This window comes from Anarrhichthys ocellatus, unplaced genomic scaffold (assembly GCF_004355925.1).
Source record: "Anarrhichthys ocellatus isolate YVR2014 unplaced genomic scaffold, GSC_Weel_1.0 scaffold5, whole genome shotgun sequence".
NCBI classification, from domain to species: domain Eukaryota; kingdom Metazoa; phylum Chordata; class Actinopteri; order Perciformes; family Anarhichadidae; genus Anarrhichthys; species Anarrhichthys ocellatus.
In genome coordinates, this window is record NW_022280035.1 from 12,173,414 (window position 1) to 12,192,024 (window position 18,611).

At 42.7% G+C, this 18,611-nt stretch overlaps 2 protein-coding genes across 4 annotated transcripts; both read left to right on the plus strand.

Moving 5' to 3' along the window:
- Window positions 1-1,313: 1,313 nt before the first annotated feature.
- mmp9 (matrix metallopeptidase 9) lies at window positions 1,314-5,822 on the plus strand. Its single transcript, XM_031845181.1, has 13 exons — window positions 1,314-1,660; window positions 1,952-2,190; window positions 2,365-2,513; window positions 2,637-2,765; window positions 2,877-3,050; window positions 3,174-3,347; window positions 3,441-3,614; window positions 3,715-3,870; window positions 3,975-4,170; window positions 4,268-4,407; window positions 4,500-4,650; window positions 4,859-4,962; window positions 5,083-5,822. Exons 1-13 carry the CDS (start codon window positions 1,523-1,525, stop codon window positions 5,205-5,207), a joined length of 2,049 nt encoding a protein of 682 aa, XP_031701041.1. The 5' UTR covers window positions 1,314-1,522; the 3' UTR covers window positions 5,208-5,822.
- A 375-nt stretch (window positions 5,823-6,197) lies between these two features.
- On the plus strand, window positions 6,198-18,511 carry LOC116382264 (zinc finger protein 335-like). 3 transcript variants are annotated; one of them, XM_031845179.1, is made up of 28 exons: window positions 6,198-6,447; window positions 7,763-7,956; window positions 8,097-8,373; window positions 8,497-8,574; window positions 8,820-9,950; window positions 10,097-10,279; window positions 10,410-10,574; window positions 10,671-10,926; window positions 11,021-11,198; window positions 11,295-11,407; window positions 11,509-11,527; window positions 11,668-11,784; window positions 12,345-12,421; window positions 12,616-12,776; window positions 12,883-13,109; window positions 13,241-13,340; window positions 14,034-14,122; window positions 14,240-14,496; window positions 14,929-15,043; window positions 15,135-15,332; window positions 15,541-15,683; window positions 15,833-15,972; window positions 16,072-16,169; window positions 16,280-16,357; window positions 16,462-16,545; window positions 16,644-16,703; window positions 16,811-16,916; window positions 17,785-18,511. In XM_031845179.1, exons 2-28 carry the CDS (start codon window positions 7,765-7,767, stop codon window positions 17,898-17,900), a joined length of 4,758 nt encoding a protein of 1,585 aa, XP_031701039.1. In that variant the 5' UTR covers window positions 6,198-6,447; window positions 7,763-7,764; the 3' UTR covers window positions 17,901-18,511. The 3 variants fall into 3 exon arrangements, with proteins under 3 accessions (XP_031701039.1, XP_031701037.1, XP_031701038.1); XM_031845177.1 differs by having other exon boundaries at window positions 6,200-6,447; window positions 16,280-16,366; XM_031845178.1 differs by lacking the exon at window positions 6,198-6,447 and having other exon boundaries at window positions 7,360-7,956; window positions 16,280-16,366.
- Window positions 18,512-18,611: the final 100 nt, after the last annotated feature.

Genomic DNA, 18,611 nt, shown 5'->3' on the forward strand with positions numbered 1-18,611 from the left:
TTTCCTGCATCTGAAAATGCATCAGAGCAACTGACTAAAGATGTTTGCACGGGAAGAAAGGATGTCAGCAGTGTGCTCATTGAAAGAAAAGCCCCTCATCTGCAGCTTTGGACATTTATGTGGGAACGTATATGAGTCATGACATGCGAGCTGAGACACATCCTTTCCCACAACACCTTGATGCTCACATACCTCCAAATATCAACATATACCTACCAGGCAGAAACACACTACTGCACAAAGTTGGTACGATTATAGATCAGCCAACATAGAAGTTGTTCTTTAGAATAAAAAAGTTGGCTACTTTTGTTTGTTTTTTGTTTTTATTCATGGCTCAAACTGTTATGTAACACAAATGTGCATGAGAAACAGAGAAGTAAAACCGCTTTGTAGAAAATACATATTAGTCATACTAGGTACAATGCTCATTGCCAAATGAGATGTTTAAGTGATTGCTAATGAATTGCTCATCTTATGGAAGAAGCCAGTGAAGTTGTTGCGTTAGCATCAGTGTAGTGATGATGAAGCTGGTACTTCCCCAAAATCTGGCCAACAGCAATAATGTAACACTGAAAAATATCCCATTTAAATACATTGGGATTTTTGAATCACCTCAATCATAGAAAACTTAAAACATCTATTTAAACGTTTACCATGTCAGAAAATAAAACAACTGACAGACTGTAAGAATTTATTTTAGACTTGACCTAGTTTGATATTTTATTCAGTATCCAACTATAGGTAAAGAGGAAACTAATCTCTATTTATGAAAAGGGTGGAAGAAACTTTTTATATCATTGCTTAGACCATCTAAATAACAGAAGTGTCTGGCTGGGTCCCATGATGAGTGTGTTGTACTCAGGTAAAAATACATTAACATGTCAAGTAGATCTTTTCACATGAAAAAGGAGGACAAAGACAATGTACACTAAGCATCTACACATTGTGTTTATGCTCTCTTCAAGTTACTTCCTGAATATTTGTATGATGATTCATAATAAATAAATAAGTCGTTTGTAATTTGTTTGGGTTTTCAGGCAGTGTGCTTTACTTTATCAACATAATATGAATGCAATCAAAATACTTTTCCATAATTGGTCTTATTTACTAATGTCATTATTCAACTCCTCCAGCTTGAAATATTTCCAACAAAAAACAATTAGCTAACCACTCACTCGCTGTTAGGTAAGGCTAAATGTGGACATTTTGGAAATTCCCCGTGTTCGCTTAACGTGCAGTCTGTCAAGATGTAAGTGGGAGGGTTGAGGTTAGTGGGTGGGGGCGAGGTTAAGTGACTAAGACTTTACGTTGCATAAAAACAAGGTCCACAACCAAGGGCACAAAGCAGAGACAACAACAGCCACCAGTCAAAACAAAGAGGGAAGCCAACACTGAAGGAGAAACACTGGGGATTGTCAGTGGAGAAGCTTTTTTAATAATTTTTGTCTAACGGAGCACTTGTTCACTGCAAGGCTATTAGTTTATATATATATTTTTGCAGCAATCTATAACAGGTCTCATCATGAGGTGCTGTGCTTTAGCTGTGTGTTTCATTTTGGGGATAAGCATACAGGATGGATGGAGCCTTCCACTCAGGTCCGTCTTTGTCACCTTCCCAGGAGACATCATCAAAAACATGACTGATACGGAGCTGGCAGAAGTGAGTAGCAGATGGTTCATTTTGTCTTGATACTCTGAAATTCCCAAAACAGTGTGCAATCAAGCTGTGCGGGGATGTAATTACCTAGACAGAGACCTCTATCATGATGTTAGTGAAAATAAAAATATGCTCTTCTGAATTCAAGCTATATGAGGGTTTAAAAGTGAGAACAAAAACACTAGGAGATACTTTTCCAAACCTAAGTTTACTCCATAAGGACCCACTCTATCCTGCTCATGATATAATCACTATCTGGACTCATTATTGTGGTTTCTCATGTTCTCCTGCCAGGGTTATCTGACGAAGTTTGGCTACATGAACACGATGCAACGCAGCGGCTTCCAGTCGATGGTGTCCACCTCCAAGGCTTTGAAGAGGATGCAGAGGCAGATGGGGCTGGAGGAGTCTGGAGAGCTGGACAAGTCCACCCTGGAGGCCATGAAACGGCCTCGCTGTGGGGTTCCTGATGTGGCCAACTACAACACATTTGACGGAGACCTCAAATGGGACCATCAAGATGTCACTTATAGGTGAGTAGGTAGAAAGAATCTGTTAACGGAGTGGATGACATTATAATGCCTGTGCTTTTTAATGCAAGGCACCAAATACAAAGAGTATCTCTGATAGAGATATATCACCAAGTTCCTTCACTTACATTGTCAATTATAAGTCTGAAAACAGAGTCGTTCTTCTCTTCTATACAGGATCGTTAGCTATACTCCAGACATGGAGATCTCTCTGATTGATGAGGCCTTTGCCAGAGCCTTCAAGGTGTGGAGTGATGTGACCCCTCTGACTTTTACCCGCCTCTTTGATGGGACAGCTGACATCATGATTTCATTTGGAAAAACCAGTATGTGTTTTTGCTCAATTCATGGGTGTTGTTCATATTGATGTCACATACTTGTATAATGATTTTGAACTAAACCCAAGTTTAAAATCAAAAGACTGACGTGCACTTTGCTTTTCTGTTCAGACCATGGAGACCCATATCCATTCGATGGTAAAGATGGTCTTCTGGCCCATGCTTATCCCCCTGGTGAGGGTTTGCAGGGTGACGCCCACTTTGACGATGATGAGTATTGGACCCTAGGAAAAGGACCAGGTATTTACCAAACGACAGTACTCCACCACCAACAAATAATATGAGGATGTCTCCCCCTAGTGTTCACTTTATACATTACATTACATGTATGTTTTTTTTCTGTCCCCTAAGCTGTGAGGACTCGCTATGGTAATGCTGATGGTGCCATGTGCCACTTCCCCTTCACTTTCGAGGGCAAATCCTACACCACCTGCACCACTAATGGCCGTTCGGACAACCTGCCATGGTGTGCCACCACAGCTGACTACAGCAGTGACAAGAAATTCGGCTTCTGCCCAAGTGAACGTAAGCTTGACAATTTGTTCAGCAAGGGAAATCATAGGTCAGAGGTCAGCTAGAGCATTTGCCTTTGTGGCATGCTGACTCGCTTCACCCGCTCATCCTTGCCCCTTATTCTCATCCTGACAGTTCTGTACACATTTGGAGGAAACGCAGACGGAGCGAAGTGTGTCATTCCCTTCGTCTTTCTGGGGGAGGAATATGACAGCTGTACCACAGAGGGCCGCAGTGATGGCTATCGCTGGTGTGCTACCACAAGCAACTTTGACAATGACAAGACATATGGATTCTGTCCCAGTCGTGGTGAGTGACAGGAACCACAATTCATGAATGCTGTCTACTACTGCCACAATGGCTTGTTATCTTACCGTTGTTATTATGTCTTTGTCTGGCCAGACACCGCTGTAACTGGTGGAAACTCTGAGGGGGAGCCTTGCCACTTCCCCTTTGTGTTCCTGGGTAAAGAGTACGACTCCTGCACAAGTGAGGGACGAGGAGATGGCAAGTTGTGGTGTGGTACCACTGAGAGCTATGATGACGACAAGAAATGGGGCTTCTGTCCTGACCAGGGTGAGTAACATGAATATAAGACAAGAAAGTGGAGAAGATAAATGCTTTACGTTTTTACCCTTGCCATTTGTTTTAATATTCCTTTCTGCATGTGTTCCAGGTTACAGTCTGTTCCTGGTGGCAGCCCACGAGTTTGGACATGCCCTTGGCCTGGATCACTCCAACATAAGAGAGGCTCTCATGTACCCCATGTACAGCTACATGGAAAACTTCTCCCTGCATGAAGATGACATTGAAGGCATTCAATATCTCTATGGTGAGGTCATCACACAGTGTGTTATCATAGAAAATCACCCCAAAATGCTTGAATTTCTAACTTCTCAACACTCTCTCTCAACCAACACTATTTTCTTTTTTCAGGAGGCAGAACAGGCCCTGATCCCACCCCCCCTCGGCCCACCACTACCCCCTACCCAAACCCTGATGAGACTGACCCTACAGATGGATCCATTGATCCCACCACTCGACCTGTGGATCCCACCAAAGATGCCTGCAAGTTGACCAAATTCGACACCATCACTGTGATTGAGGGAGAACTACATTTCTTTAAGGACGGGTAAGCAAATAGTCTATTCTTCTTTGTAATACCGGCAACATAAACACAAACCAGCCGTGCCGATGTGTTAATTGTGTGTAAATGTGTTGATCAACAGACATTTCTGGAAGATGTCCAGCGAGAGCAATGGAGGGCTCAAGGGACCGTTTTCTATTTCAGAGAGGTGGCCCGCTCTGCCAGCAGTCATCGACTCTGCCTTTGAGAACATTCTGGCCAGGAAATTGTACTTTTTCTCAGGTAATAAAGCTACATACAGTGTATATGGGACCACTAACACTGAAGCCGAAAGTGCTAGAACATTTTTTCTCATAATCATTTTCTTTCTGTAGGGACCCGATTCTGGGTGTACACAGGGAAGAGTGTTCTGGGTCCCCGCAGCATAGAGAAGCTCGGCCTCCCGAACACCGTTCAGAAGGTGGAGGGAGCTCTGCAGAGGGGGAGAGGCAAAGTGCTGCTCTTCAGTGGGGAGAACTACTGGAGGTGAGTTAAAATTGTGTCTGAAATCAGGATGGAAAGCATGTCTGTCGCTGGAAGATTTTCAGCTCAAATTCTGCCAGCTCTTATTTGACTACTATTAGTCTTTGAGCAAGCCAGTTAAATTGGCGTTTTTTCACAACATAAGCAAATTATGTAATTCAGCTGATTGTTTTTGTCATTTTAATGACATTCTCTGCTATTGTCAACACAGGCTTGATGTGAAGGCCCAGCAAATCGACAAAGGGTACCCCAGATACACAGATGTCGTTTTTGGTGGAGTCCCCAATGATGCTCATGATGTCTTCCAGTACAAAGGTAATTTCAAACATTTATACTGAGCTTATTAAACTAAATTAGCATTTAACAGTAGATTGTTGCATGAAAGAATCCTTATTTTGTCTTTAGTTGATTAAAATGTCTATATTTCTTCTTTAGGTCACATCTACTTCTGCAGAGACCGCTTCTACTGGCGTATGAACTCCCGCAGGCAGGTGGATCGTGTTGGCTATGTGAAATACGATCTCCTCAAGTGCTCAGACGCTTCAGGCACTCAATACTGAGGAGATGAACAAACAGGGATGAGCTGGAAATCGTCTTTAATGTGGTAGCACCTACTTCTCTCTCCTGTGCAGGTGTCAGGGAGAATGTCATGCAGTATTAGTGTATACCGTCTGTTGTATGATGTGTTTGCTTTCTGGCATATCAAAGATTGTCCATCATTGATGTTGGCTAATTCTATAACAGACAGCATTGGCCCAAAGTGAAAGCAAAGCCAAGTGATCTTTGGCACTGCCTTGCCCTCAGTCTGATAATCTGTGAACTGGTTGGTTGCGGTGGTCTAAAAATGATGACCCATAACCACAACTAAAATATTCTCAAAAGCTATCTGGATTCCAGATTTGCTGATGGTATCTTTATGTCTGACAGGTTCAGATTCTTAAAAGTATTCGATTATTTTGGTATTTATAGCAATATCTAATATTATTTTTGTGTCCTAAAGCTTTTTTTGTTTTGTATAAATATATTTGTGTATTTCTGAAAATGGCTTTAAAGCCAATTACTTGCACTGGAAGACAATTTAATGTCTCCTTCACTGAAATTATTTATGAGACTGATATGATTTGTATAAATTCGTACTTTCAATGCAATAAACATTCTGTGAGAACTACATCCCACTACCGGTTGTCTCAATCGTTCACTGCAACAACTGATTAACTGACATGCACCTGTATTCTGACACCATCATGCTCACATGCTGCATTATTGTAAATGTGAATCCATGTTCCCACAACAGCAAACACAAACATGTCTACTCCACATGTTGCTAGTAGTAAAGATACACACACGTAGTGATTTCCCACGTAGCCAGTAAGGATAACACGACAACGAGCTGGCAATAGAAAATTTAACTTCATTAATTTCTGCAGTACAGATTATCTAGTCTCCTGAAACAACGGCCCCGGTGAACGCATATTACTCCGCATCTAATTGCGTAATACGCCTTCCTCTTAAAACAATAGTCCACTAAGTGATTATAAACATAGCTTTAGCCGAATATGTGAAACATATAACGACCAATCTGTCAGTAAACATACATTGTTAAAATAGGTAAATGTACCAATGTTCGCTTGAACGACGGCAGTTTTAACAACAACAATAAATAAGATCCGGTTGCACGGACAGGAAGCAAGGAGAGTCTCATGGCGCCCGACTAGAAAGAAGGACCAATTATCAGTTGCTAATGTCTGTTCTATTCAGCGCGTCTACACCACAGGATACCCTTCTACTCGAACATACACGGTAAGAAAAAAACGTGGCGATTGTTGTGCCGGAGAAGGAAAACCTTTTAATTTTCTTCAGGGAGAGCATTTGGACGGTCTGCCGCAGCTGAGGCCCTCGAGGTCCCCAGTAGAGCTTTCAGAGCGCCTGAGTGTAAAGCGGGGCTACTTGGTGGAAAATGGCGACGCGGAGCAGGCATGATCAAGGGCAGCTGGGCCCGTTTAAAACGGCTAACACACGTTGTTGTGTTGTTACACTCGACATGCCGACCTGTGTATAACTGTTCTTCATCTATGACGCATATTTAAACTGCCACTCGGACAATTTTAGTTGTTTTCCAGCTTCATCGGATAATATACTGAGTTGACAACAATGCCTGTTAGCCAGCTAAAAGCTAACGCTAACGGCTCCGGTTCATCGTGAGCTGACGTTGGTTCCCGTAGTCTCTAAATAACTTCACTGCTGTCCAGGGCTCATGTCATTCTACAAGTGTAGGCACATTTGACCAGTCGAAACGTTAACTGTGCTCCCCCAGAACAGATACCTTTAATTCGCACCTACCTCGACTTATTATAACTTGGCTAACGTTTATTTATGTAGACTTCTGCAGAGAAAAAGCTGGAGCTATCAGTTATAAGTTGTCCTAAATAAACACAGCTCTGTACGTTTATCACCAAATGAGGGAAACTCAACATCCTTTACTGAAATGTAGGGAATTACCTATGCGAAATGTTATACATAGTCTCACAAACTCATTCACTTGGCTATTCAGTGCAGTAGAGTAGAAGTATACACTTTCAGAAAATAAGAATTGTCAGTTAATCAAAGTTGTGTTCAAGTTTATCTTAGTAAATGTACTCATGTTACTTCCCAGCCCTGGATAGAAATAGTACTGTTAGCTATTTTACACATTGTTTACATGTACACACATGTATCACAATCTAAATAAAGACCTCATAATGACACACACTAACTGTAAACTGCTAAATTAAGAGACTTTGAATGTATTTATTATTACTAGAGTTACTTTTCCAATATACAGTATATCCTTGCACACATTTGAAAAACTTTGACAAACTTTCAGTTTTCCTTCCAGGATCTCTGCAGGTCTCAACGTTGTTATTATTTGCTTCAAAAGACTATCCATACTTAACTGTTAATCTAGTGACAATGTATGAAGGACCATGAAAAATCTTAATTATTGCATACTCTCATAACACTTATGACGAGAGTTGTGTTCATCTTAACACAATGAACTTGCAGTAATGGCCAAAGCATGCCTAAATATGACACAAACTTCAAATGTATAGTGTTTTTGTTTGATTTTTGTGGATAGTCATGAATTCGGAGGAGAATGAGGTGGAGAGCAGCAGTGATGCAGGTCCCTCGGGGATGGAGGAACCGTCTGAAAGCGGCATGGGTATGGAGTCATCAGAGGCCATGTCTGCAGACAGCAGTGATGCAGCTGCCTCTCATGCACAGGCCCCAGAATCTGACTGCCATGTGGGTCAGAGCTCAGAGGGACTTGTGGTAAGCATTTAAAAAAAAATATATATATATTGTGTGTGAGAAAACAGACATATATTAAACAAAAATAGATTTAGCAGTTTGGCTTTTATCATTAAAGTTTGTTGATGTTGCAATCATGTTCTTGCCCCCTCCCTGTCTAGGTGTTTGCCCCAGAAACCAGCTCCAGTACAGACGTCAGAGTTTCATCAGTCCACCTCCCTGACTCCTCCTCAGTGGCCCAGTCCACCAGCGTGTCCAGCGTCTCCACAGTGACTCAGTCAGTGCTGGTGTCTGAGTCAGCCCAAGTACTGGTCCACTCAAGTGCTGCATCTGAAAGAGCCATGATGGTTTCTGACTCAACTGCTTCTACCTCGTCAGACCTCGGGTCTGCCATTGACAAGATCATTGAGTCCACCATCGGCCCTGACATCATGAATGGTATTTCCGCTGATACTCCACTTTCTGTTATATCACAGGCTGAGAAGCTTTTATGTTGTGTCAGTTTGATTATTTGACCATAATGTAGCAGATATCTGATCTTGTCTACTGTTCTTCTGTTAGGCTGCATAGCTGGGACCAGTGCAGAAAATGGAGGTGCAGAAACAACCCGGTATCTGATATTACAAGGACCAGATGACGGTAAAATTGCTATTATTATGTTATCGCTAACTCATTAAGTCTTCACCTCATTTCAAACCATTGTAAGAGTTAATGAGACAATTATGAACATGTTTAAATGTAATAGTAACAATATACTGAATACTATGGTGGGATGTTACTCAGACAGCATTTATTTATAGAGTGGATACATACACAGTATGAGAATAGTTTTTAGTGTACTTTTTAGTGTGTTCAATCCATCTACATGTATTTGTCTGCTACAGGGGCTCCTATGGTAGCCCAGATGTCATCGTCGGCCCTCTCTAATCGTATAGCCATAGAAGCTCTCGCTGAAGGGCCCACGTCCACCTGTCTGGACCAGGGAGACCTGCAGGGCAACATTGAACCTGATCAGCCTGGTCACTCTGGTTACCCAGAGGACAGCAGCAGTCAGCCTGACCAGCCCCAGCACTCCCACCCCTCCCAGTATATGGACTGCAGTGCAGATGGTCCAGACCAGACAGGGGAGTCTTCATCTTCCTACGTGGAGTGTTCAGGCGAGGAACCCGACCAGACGCGCTCCCAGTCAGGTTTCCCTGACTACAGCGGTGATAACAGTGACCAGGATCTGCCTGGATATGTGGAATGCAGTGGGGCTGACTCAAACCTGACCAGCCGACATCACTATGTGGTGGAGTGCAGCTCTGGGTATCTGGAGTGTGGGATGGACGAGGGAGAGCAACCGCATCATTCACGCAGTTACATTGACAGTAGTGGGGACCACCGGACCCAGACAAGTCGGCAGTATGGGGCAGAGTATGGAGGAGACTGTGTTGCAGCTGCAGACTCTGAGCAACCAGGTTGTTCTCAGTATCAAGCGAGAGACGACGACGATGATGACGATGACGAGCGGAACCAGGATCCAGACCAGCCGCAGCACTCCCAACAGCAGCCGCAGCACTCCTGTTACATGGAAAGCAGCAATGGTCCAGAGGCCTCTCTCTATGCCGATGACAGCTCCTCATCAGACCACCCTCTGGCAGACACGGCAGGTTCAGGTGGGCTTCCTGAGGCATTGGAGTGCAGCGAGAGCCAGCCTGGGCCCTACATCAGCAGCAGTGGGACATACACCTCCAATCCAGAGTCTGGATCTGAGCTGCCCCAACAATACTCACCCAGCCAAGAGGAGCCCCAAGGCTCCCAGGGGCCTCAGGATGAAGCTGGGCTGGTCAGAGAGATGGAGACATCAACAGTGGCAGAATGCTCCGGACACAGACCGCCAAACCTGGCTGAGTTGGAGGAGATGATGGAAGTAGTGATTGTACAGCAGTTCAAGTGTAAAATGTGTCCATACAAGAGTGCCTCCAAAGACACACTAATCAACCACATGAGAGACAAACACTTCAGACCTGCAGGTAAGTTAGTACGGTTGATTATGTATCATAAAAACATATCGCTTTGACTTTAACTTCTGATTTTTTTTTTTTTGTTCTCAGATTTTTTTGAAAACTGTAAAACTAGTAATAATAGTATTTATTTGTGGAATAATGTGTGGTTTCAGGGGACATGTCAAAAAAGCGTAAACGTGGACGGCCTCCGAAAAGTGAGACGTTTGCCCGTCGTCAGGCAGAGAGGGAAGAAGCTGAAGAGAGGAACGCAGCAAAGGCGAAGGCTGCTCAGCCCCAAAAGGCAGAGGAAGAGGAGGAGGATATTGTGGATGCTGGTGCTATTGATGATCCTGAAGGTCAGAGAGGAAGATTGTTATTAAACCCCATTGCAGACAAACTTACATTCTTTTCTGACTTAGTGAATCAGTCAAAAAGGAAAAGAATCATACTCGCTTTCCCTCTCCCTGCTCCTTTGTTTATATCCAGAGGACAGTGACTACAACCCTGCAAACGATGACTGCAACGGAAGACCACCTGCCATCATAAAGAAGCCTGCTCCTCCTATCTCTTCCTCCTCTCAAGGGCGTCCTCGACGTAAGGTTGGCCGTCCAAGGAAGTACAGCCTTCTAGAAGAAGGCTACAGCAGCAAAGGTTGGCTTTCAGTTTTGACAAAGTATATAAAAAAAAAACAGCCCGTCACTGTACCGGAGAGCCTACACATTCTTGTCTTTCATTGGTTTGTTACAGAAGCAGAGAGTATTGCTAAGAAGCCCAGAGTGGGTGCGGATGCTAGTGTACCTGAAGAGGCAAGCTCCTCCGGGCTAAACAATGGTCCTGCTATAGGGACAGATGGAGACACAGCTGAGGCAGCAATAAGCCAATCAGACTCTGAGAACAAAGACCCTTCATCCAACACACAGCCAGAGGAATTCTTTGAGAGGAAACGCGGCCGACCCTCAAAGCGTTTTCTTCGCAAGAAGTATAAGAAATATATAAATCGAAAGTGAGTATCAAATCATTAAATAAACTTGTGTTACAAATAGTATTACATAATAGTACAACAAGCTAATTGCTTCTTTCTCTCCATTTTCTTACAGTCGGTACTATAAATCCCTGAAACCGCTGCTGAGACCTCACAACTGCTGGATCTGTGGCTCACGCTTCCTCACTCAAGACGATTTGCACTTCCACGTGGACTCTCATGAAAGCAATGACCCAGAGCTCTTTAAGTGCCTGCAGTGCAACTATCGCTGCAAGCGCTGGTCTTCACTCAAGGTCAGTTGCAAGAAAGCAGGTCACAACATTGAGGTCAACCTCAGTTTACGTGCATGTTTGCACGGTGCCCTGAAAGCCTTGTGTGCTGTTTTGCAGGAACACATGTTCAATCATGAGGGCACCAAGCCGTTTAAGTGTGAGGAGTGTGATTACACAAGTGTCTACAAGAAAGATGTCAATCGGCACTCAGCAATCCACAACAAAGACAAGTAAGTAACTCAGTCAACATACAGCACATACACAATAAACCATTCGTTATACAGAACACATTTTGCATTTTTTTTAAATCATTTTAATTTCCATCCTACAGGAAGAGAAAGACCGAGTTGGTAAGATATTTCAAGTCTCCAATATTTGAATGATGGTTAAATGCTAATTAGCATGCTCATGGTGTAATGATAATATTATGCGGTCGTGTAGCAGAAATACTTTCAAGTAAATTTTATGTTTTTTGTGCTCATTCTTGCAGGTACCAAAGGTGTCAGAGTTCCTCTGCCCTGTGTGTCACAGGGTTTACCCCATGCAGAAGAGACTCACCCAGCACATGAAGACCCACAGCTCAGAGAAACCACATATGTGTGATAAGGTCAGATGATAAAGATTGTAACATTTTAAGAAGATTTAATGAATACTAATATTTAAAAAAAAAAGAAAGAAAAAAAAAAAAAGATTATGGCACAGAATATTTTAGGTGGTTACAAGCAGGCATGGTCACGATCCTTTTTAGTGAAAAACAAACCATTTTAAATAAGTTAATCAGAAATCCCAAGTCTCCACATTCTTTACATGATAATTCTATTCTATATTCACAAATATCCAGATTTTGGACATTTTCGAGCTTACATTATGTACAGAATCTCTGGACACCAGTAACCAATTTAGGATTCCCTCTAAAGATCGTCTTGATAAGGTCAATAGTTCTAATGATTTTCGGGCAAGATTGTTTCTCCTGTAAGATGCTTATTTTTTCTCCCTTCCCTCTTTTAAAAGAATGCATGATTTACCGTCCTACGCGATACAATAGTTCTACTGTGTAACAATGTATAACCATGAATATCTTTACAGGAAAGTGAGTGCACTCATCATTTTATGGACTTTTTTATGTTCTTCAAAGCTCTTGTTGAAAATGCCTTTCTGTCTTTGTAGTGTGGCAAATCCTTCAAGAAGCGGTACACATTCAAAATGCACCTGCTGACTCACATCCAGAGTCTTGGAGACAGCAAGTTAGTATTTTTATCCCATCTCTTTTATTTTGTCATGTATCAGTCTGTATTTCAAAAACATGGATGTAACAGACTTGTCTGATCAGCAATGTAGCCTGGAATACGCCTGAATGAATCAACATTAGTCATTAGTTGTTGATGTTAGTAATAATGATATTATCACAATGATTAACTCTTGGATGTGCATGTGCAAGGTTCAAGTGTGAATTTTGCGATTACACTTGTGACAACAAGAAGCTGCTGCTCAACCATCAGCTCTCCCACACCAACGACCGGCCCTTCAAGTGTGACTACTGTAAATACTCCACTTCTAAAGAGGAGTTCCTGGTCTCCCATCTGGCCATCAAACACACAGGTCTGTGTGGCAGAAAGGCTTTCATTAAGTTTATTTAAGATGAGTCTGTTCACCTCATGAATGTAATACTGTACAACACCTTTACAATTGACACTGTCTTCTTCAGGGGAGAAGCCTTTCTCCTGTGACATGTGCCACTTCACGACCAAGCACAGGAAGAACTTGCGTCTACATGTGCAGTGTCGCCACCCTGAGACGTTTGACGAGTGGTCTGTGACACACCCTGAGGAGCCTGTCAGGAGGCGCCGCAGGCCCTTCTTCACGCTGCAGCAGATAGAGGAGCTCAAACAACAACAACAACATGATGACACACAGGATTTGCAGAACACTATTGTGAGTCTGTTTGTGGTTTTCTGTTATTTATCTCTGGCCCAATTTGGATTTTATTTTAGCTTGTGTTGTATTTAGAGGTATTTGGACATAACTGTTTTTTTTTTGTTTTTTTTTTTACCCGCCTTCATTAGGTTGCAGTGGATTCTGCGACACTACAAGCCATGCAGGGTATGGAAAATGCTTCAGTGACCCAGGACGCAATGGGAAACACCACCATCATCTATGAACAAGGTCAGTCCTCTTTTTAGTCAAGAGTCATTATTAGTATTTCTGCTATGTCAGCATCCTACCGACTGGGGTACACTCAGACAGACAGAGGTATGTCATATCTCACCGCTACTTCATTGTAGCATTCCGATGTTTCATGACTTTGTCAATCAATTTGGTCCTTATGACTTCTTACCATTTTTTTTCTCTTTCTGTATTAATTAATGCTTTTAATACCAATGTATTGGTATCGTAGGGGTTGGGGGCCCCAGTCAAAAGCACTTCATTTTGCTTATGTAATTTTAATAGACGTACGCATTGTCGGAACCGCTCATCGCTCGATGAGTCCAGGGAAGTAAAGAAGAGCTTGGTTGTATATTAGTATATCCATCATCCAGCAGCAAAAATGTTACTGCAGTCAATGACCCACGGCCTGCAGCGGCTCGTTGCGGACGACAATCTCAACAAAGTCCGCAGAGCCCTGAAGCCAATTAACTGTAACTTTCCTAAAATAATATTCTTTTTTTCTGCAGATGACATTGAATACATGGCTAATTATGTTTTGAGAAAAATGTGTTCACATTTTGCTATGATGATGGTTGTTTTTTACAGTAGTTTTTTCTCCGGTTCCAGATTCGGTAGTCCTTGTTTTGTTAAATATGTTGGTGGGATAAAGGTTGAGGACAAATGCTGACTTCTTCACCATGTGCTCCTCAGTTGAATCCGGCGACCAATCCGCCCAGAATGCCCTTGACCTGCTGCTGAATATGAGCAATGCCCGGGAATTGGTTGGAAACGCCTTACAGGTTGGTGCTCATCAAAAGATTTCAGTTTACATAAGCGGGTTACATTTATGTGGAAAGTATGTTTGCCTTTTAGAAATAAGATAAATTAAGTTATAAGTGACTGATCGTGCTCCTCAGGTGGCGGTGCTGAATTCAGAGGGCAAAGCTTTGGAAAAGGGCACGTGGAGCACAGTGACCACAGCATCGGGCCAGGCACAAAAGGTTGTGACCTTCCACGTGTCTGAGAACGGTGAGACGGTGCTACAAGAGGCCTTCGAGACAGCCACCTCTGAAACAGGAGAGCTGACCCAGATTGCCATCGAAGCCTACGAGAGCGGAGGGGACTTCAGTGTGGTGGAACAGGCGGCTGAAGAGATCGACAGCCCTGAATACAGGTGACTTAACACACCGGATGTAGTCTGTGGCTACAAGCAGGACATTGGCCGCCTATATTCTCCTCCCCTTCAGCTACTTACCTGTTACCGATTTGCAAGGGCACCATCGCTGCATCCTGTGCTTAGATATTTGTAATTGGTTTGAAGAAATACAAACAAGCCAGAGCCTTTTTTCATCTTTAGTAAAATGATGTCTGGAGCTGGACCTTTTCTTAGCGCTGACACAGCACAGTGGAAATAAGTCTGGCTATGTGAGACTACATAACACACCGTGTGATTTCTTTTTCTTTTTCTGATTAGGTGGAACAGATGTTTCACTGGAAAACACAGTCACATGACTACTTTATTCATAATGAGATTGAATGTAGGATTATTGATGACCCTCATGATCTCGTCTCAATCTATAATGTCATAAAACTGTTGTCTTTGCAGTAACGATGAGAGCAGTCCTTCTCAGGCTTTAGACGACTCCGGGGCAGAGAGCCTGAAAAGTGAGAAGTACTACCTAACGTCAGCACTGCCTGATGGTGTTCTACAACAGGTGGAGGTAACTGCGAGTGATCAGCTGTTTTGGCATGTAAAGATCTGTTTACATCGTGTACCCCTCCTCTCTGACTGTGTCCTTTGTTTTCTCTCAGCTGAGCAGCGAAGCTCCAGCCTCTCCCTCTGCTGTGAGCTCTCCCGGTCAGAGCACCAAGAGGTTTTCCTGCCGAATATGCATGGAGTCTTTCCACGGACGCTCTGACATGGAGAACCACAAGAGGGCACACTTGGACCCCAACACCTTCAAGTGTCCCGATTGTGATTTCACCTCTACATCCTGGCAGGAGGTCAAGGTGAGCCTGCCATAAATTGACCCCACATTTTACAAAAGGGGGCAGTCTCATGAATATTCAATTGCTCATCAAATAAAGTTGTAACAGGGTGAAAGACTACATAGGGGCATTTCCACCCTCATGTGTAATTTTTAAGTCATTTGTATGCGTCAGTCTTTTTAAAAGCATTTCTGTTTTGAATCCCTCTTTCTGAACGCTCACACTGAAGGCTCACATGGAGCTGCATTCCTACTTGCGCCCTCACAAGTGTCCAAGCTGTAGCTTTGCCTCCAAGAACAAGAAAGACTTGCGGCGACACATGATGACACACACCAATGAGAAACCGTTCTCTTGCAAACTTTGTGGTCAAAGGTGGGTGTGAAACTGATTGGAATCGTCACAAAACTTGCATTTCCTTGACATTAGGAGCCCTTATACAAAACAATTTGTATACATTAGACCGCAAAGTGGTTATGGACAGCTACCGATGTTAATGTGGTTTTTTTTGCCCAAAATCTCAGGTTTAACCGTAATGGACATCTAAAGTTTCACATGGAGCGTCTCCACAATCAGGATAATCCTGCTCGCAAGTGCCGTACCCCCACGTCTCAGCAAACCATCATAGTGAATAGTGACGAGGAGGCCCTTGCCACGCTACAATGTAAGGAACACAAATAATATGAAACTGAATGATTTAGTGGCAAACAAAATCACAAAACTGTCAAACTTAATTTGTGTGTTTTGGTGTGTTTTCTAACAGCCTTACAGGCACATCAGACAGTGATCACTCCAGAGCGGTTGCAGGCCCTCGGACAGGAGCACATCATTGTAGCTCAAGAACAGGCACTATCAGACCAGGTGCCAACGTTCACACCATGCTGGCCATGCTTGTCGATTTGTTCTTTTTGCATACAGAATGTAGGCAATTTTGTTTTGTAACTAAATGCATTCATGTCTGCATTAATCAGGAGGAGGGCACATACATCCAGCAGATAACCACCATAGACGGACAGACAGTTCAGCACCTGATGACAGGAGAGAACCAGGTGACTGAGGTTAGAGCCATTTTGTAGATTCTACTGTGTATATTTATATCAGAGCCCTTATTATATATTCAAGCTTTCATCTCAACTCCTTTGTCCTGTTTCAGGTTCAGTACATCATCTCGCAGGATGGCGTGCAGCACTTGCTCCCTCAGGAGTATGTGGTGTTAGCTGATGGCAACCACATACAGGTCAGTGCGTTGCCTCATAATAAGTCTCCATAACTGAAGGATACATGCAGTGTTTGAAGGTGACAGAGTCATGTTCTAACTGCCCTTTTGTTCCTCAGATGCCAGATGGACAGCTCATCCAGTATGAGCACGACGGGACCTTTCTGCAGGAGCAACAGGTGAGGCTGAGATTTTGATTTTGAGATAACCTCAAATGCTCTACAGTAAGGGTTTTTTTTTTTTTTGTTTTGACAAAAGCTCATTGCTCCATGTTCTTTGTGTTTAGATTACTGTAAGCCATGACGGTCAGATCCAGTACCTTCCTATGAGCTCGGAGCAACAGATGGTGAATCCTGAAGATATGGAGGCCGCTGACAATTCTGCTGTCACAGGTTGGCTCTCTTAGGGAAAAGGTTATACTTTACTTGTTTTATATTCAGCCCTCCTCTACACTGGTGGGTTGTTTATTTACCAATTATATTAAATACCATGCCTGTGTTCAGCATCAAGCATTTTTTCAAAGCACACCACACATTTCTAGGTTTATAGATGACATTTCAACTGTTGACTTCCTCTCAGTTCACTTTGCTGCTTGGGGTGTTGTTCAGAATCGCTCTTTCGTTAACTTCACGGAAGTGAATAAGTATGCGGTTGTGACGTTAGTATAGCCAACAGCAGTAGTGATCTGCAGTCAATGAGCTGCAGCTTGTGAAGGCCTCCTGCAGACGTCATGCTGGACTCAGTCCACAAAGCCCTGAAGCCCCACTGCTGCACAGAGAGCTGTTAGTTTGTTTGTTCACTTTAATCATATTGAACATGTACTCTGCATGTCCTTGGGTCCATAGCAATACACCCGCAAAATGTGACGTCGATCTGATAAGTGTTTCTTGAGTCACACACACATACACACAGACAGAAATTCCTTGCTTTATAGTTAGATAAAAAAGCACTGATGTTGGTGTACTGTTGATCACACCATTAAGTTGTAACAACGACTAATGTCTCTGCAAACTCAAATGCAAACCTCAGTGAAGTGAATGGAATCATTGCTTTTTGAAATGTAGATGCTTTTGAAAATGTTGAACATACATCCTCTATAGACAATGGGCTAAACCATACCAGACCATGGGTGACTAGTTTTATGATCTTATTCATTTTAGATAATAATAAGCTTGATAATAATATGAACCATGAAATCACCATTATAATGAACACCTATAGTAACTACATTGCCAACAATCTTTGTTCTTGTACCCGTAGCAGACACAGCCATGGCTCAGACCCAGACAGTCTACACTGAAGCTACACCTGAACAGCTGGAGCAGCTGCAGCAGCAAGGCATCCACTATGACGTCATCACCTTCACAGAGGAATAGACGGCTTCTTAAACCTGCTGGGATACAAATGACTAGAAACCAGTATGAGCTGACAAGTACCGTGACCTCAACTTATTTATGCATTCAGCTGGCTGTGAACTAAAACACCATCTCCTCCACACTGTCACCTGCTCGGCGGCAGTTGCACTGTTCAATAGGATCAACGACCTTTTGTAAATTTTAATTATTGCACCCATTGCTTCTAACTTAATCATAGGGGCTGTGTATTTAAAAGTTCATTTAGCAAGGTTGGTCTGTTCTGTAATTATTAAAAAAATATTCTTGTTTACATGCCTCAACTGCCTCCATTTGCAAGACAATGTTATCAAAGAAAATGAAACGGCTTACAACGTGCTTTAGAAAATACACCGAGCGTCCAAAGGAACATTTTAGGTTTTGAGTGGGGTGAAAGGAAAAGGGAGTGATTGTTTTTGCTCTGTTATAATAATGTCAATTGTTAGAATGCCACAACATTCTGTTTACTAAATATGAATATGTACATACCTTTTGCATTTGTTTTCTGTTCCGCGATGGAGGATATGTTTTGATTTGGTGACTATGAAGTGTTTAATAAGCTGAAAGCTGACACCAAATAAATCACTTTGTGTATACTTGTGTATATGCTGTAATGTGTCCATAAATGTCCGGATTTTAATGAAATTGATTTTGTTCAGAGAGGAACCTATATCTGCTTTAAAATGTCTATAATTA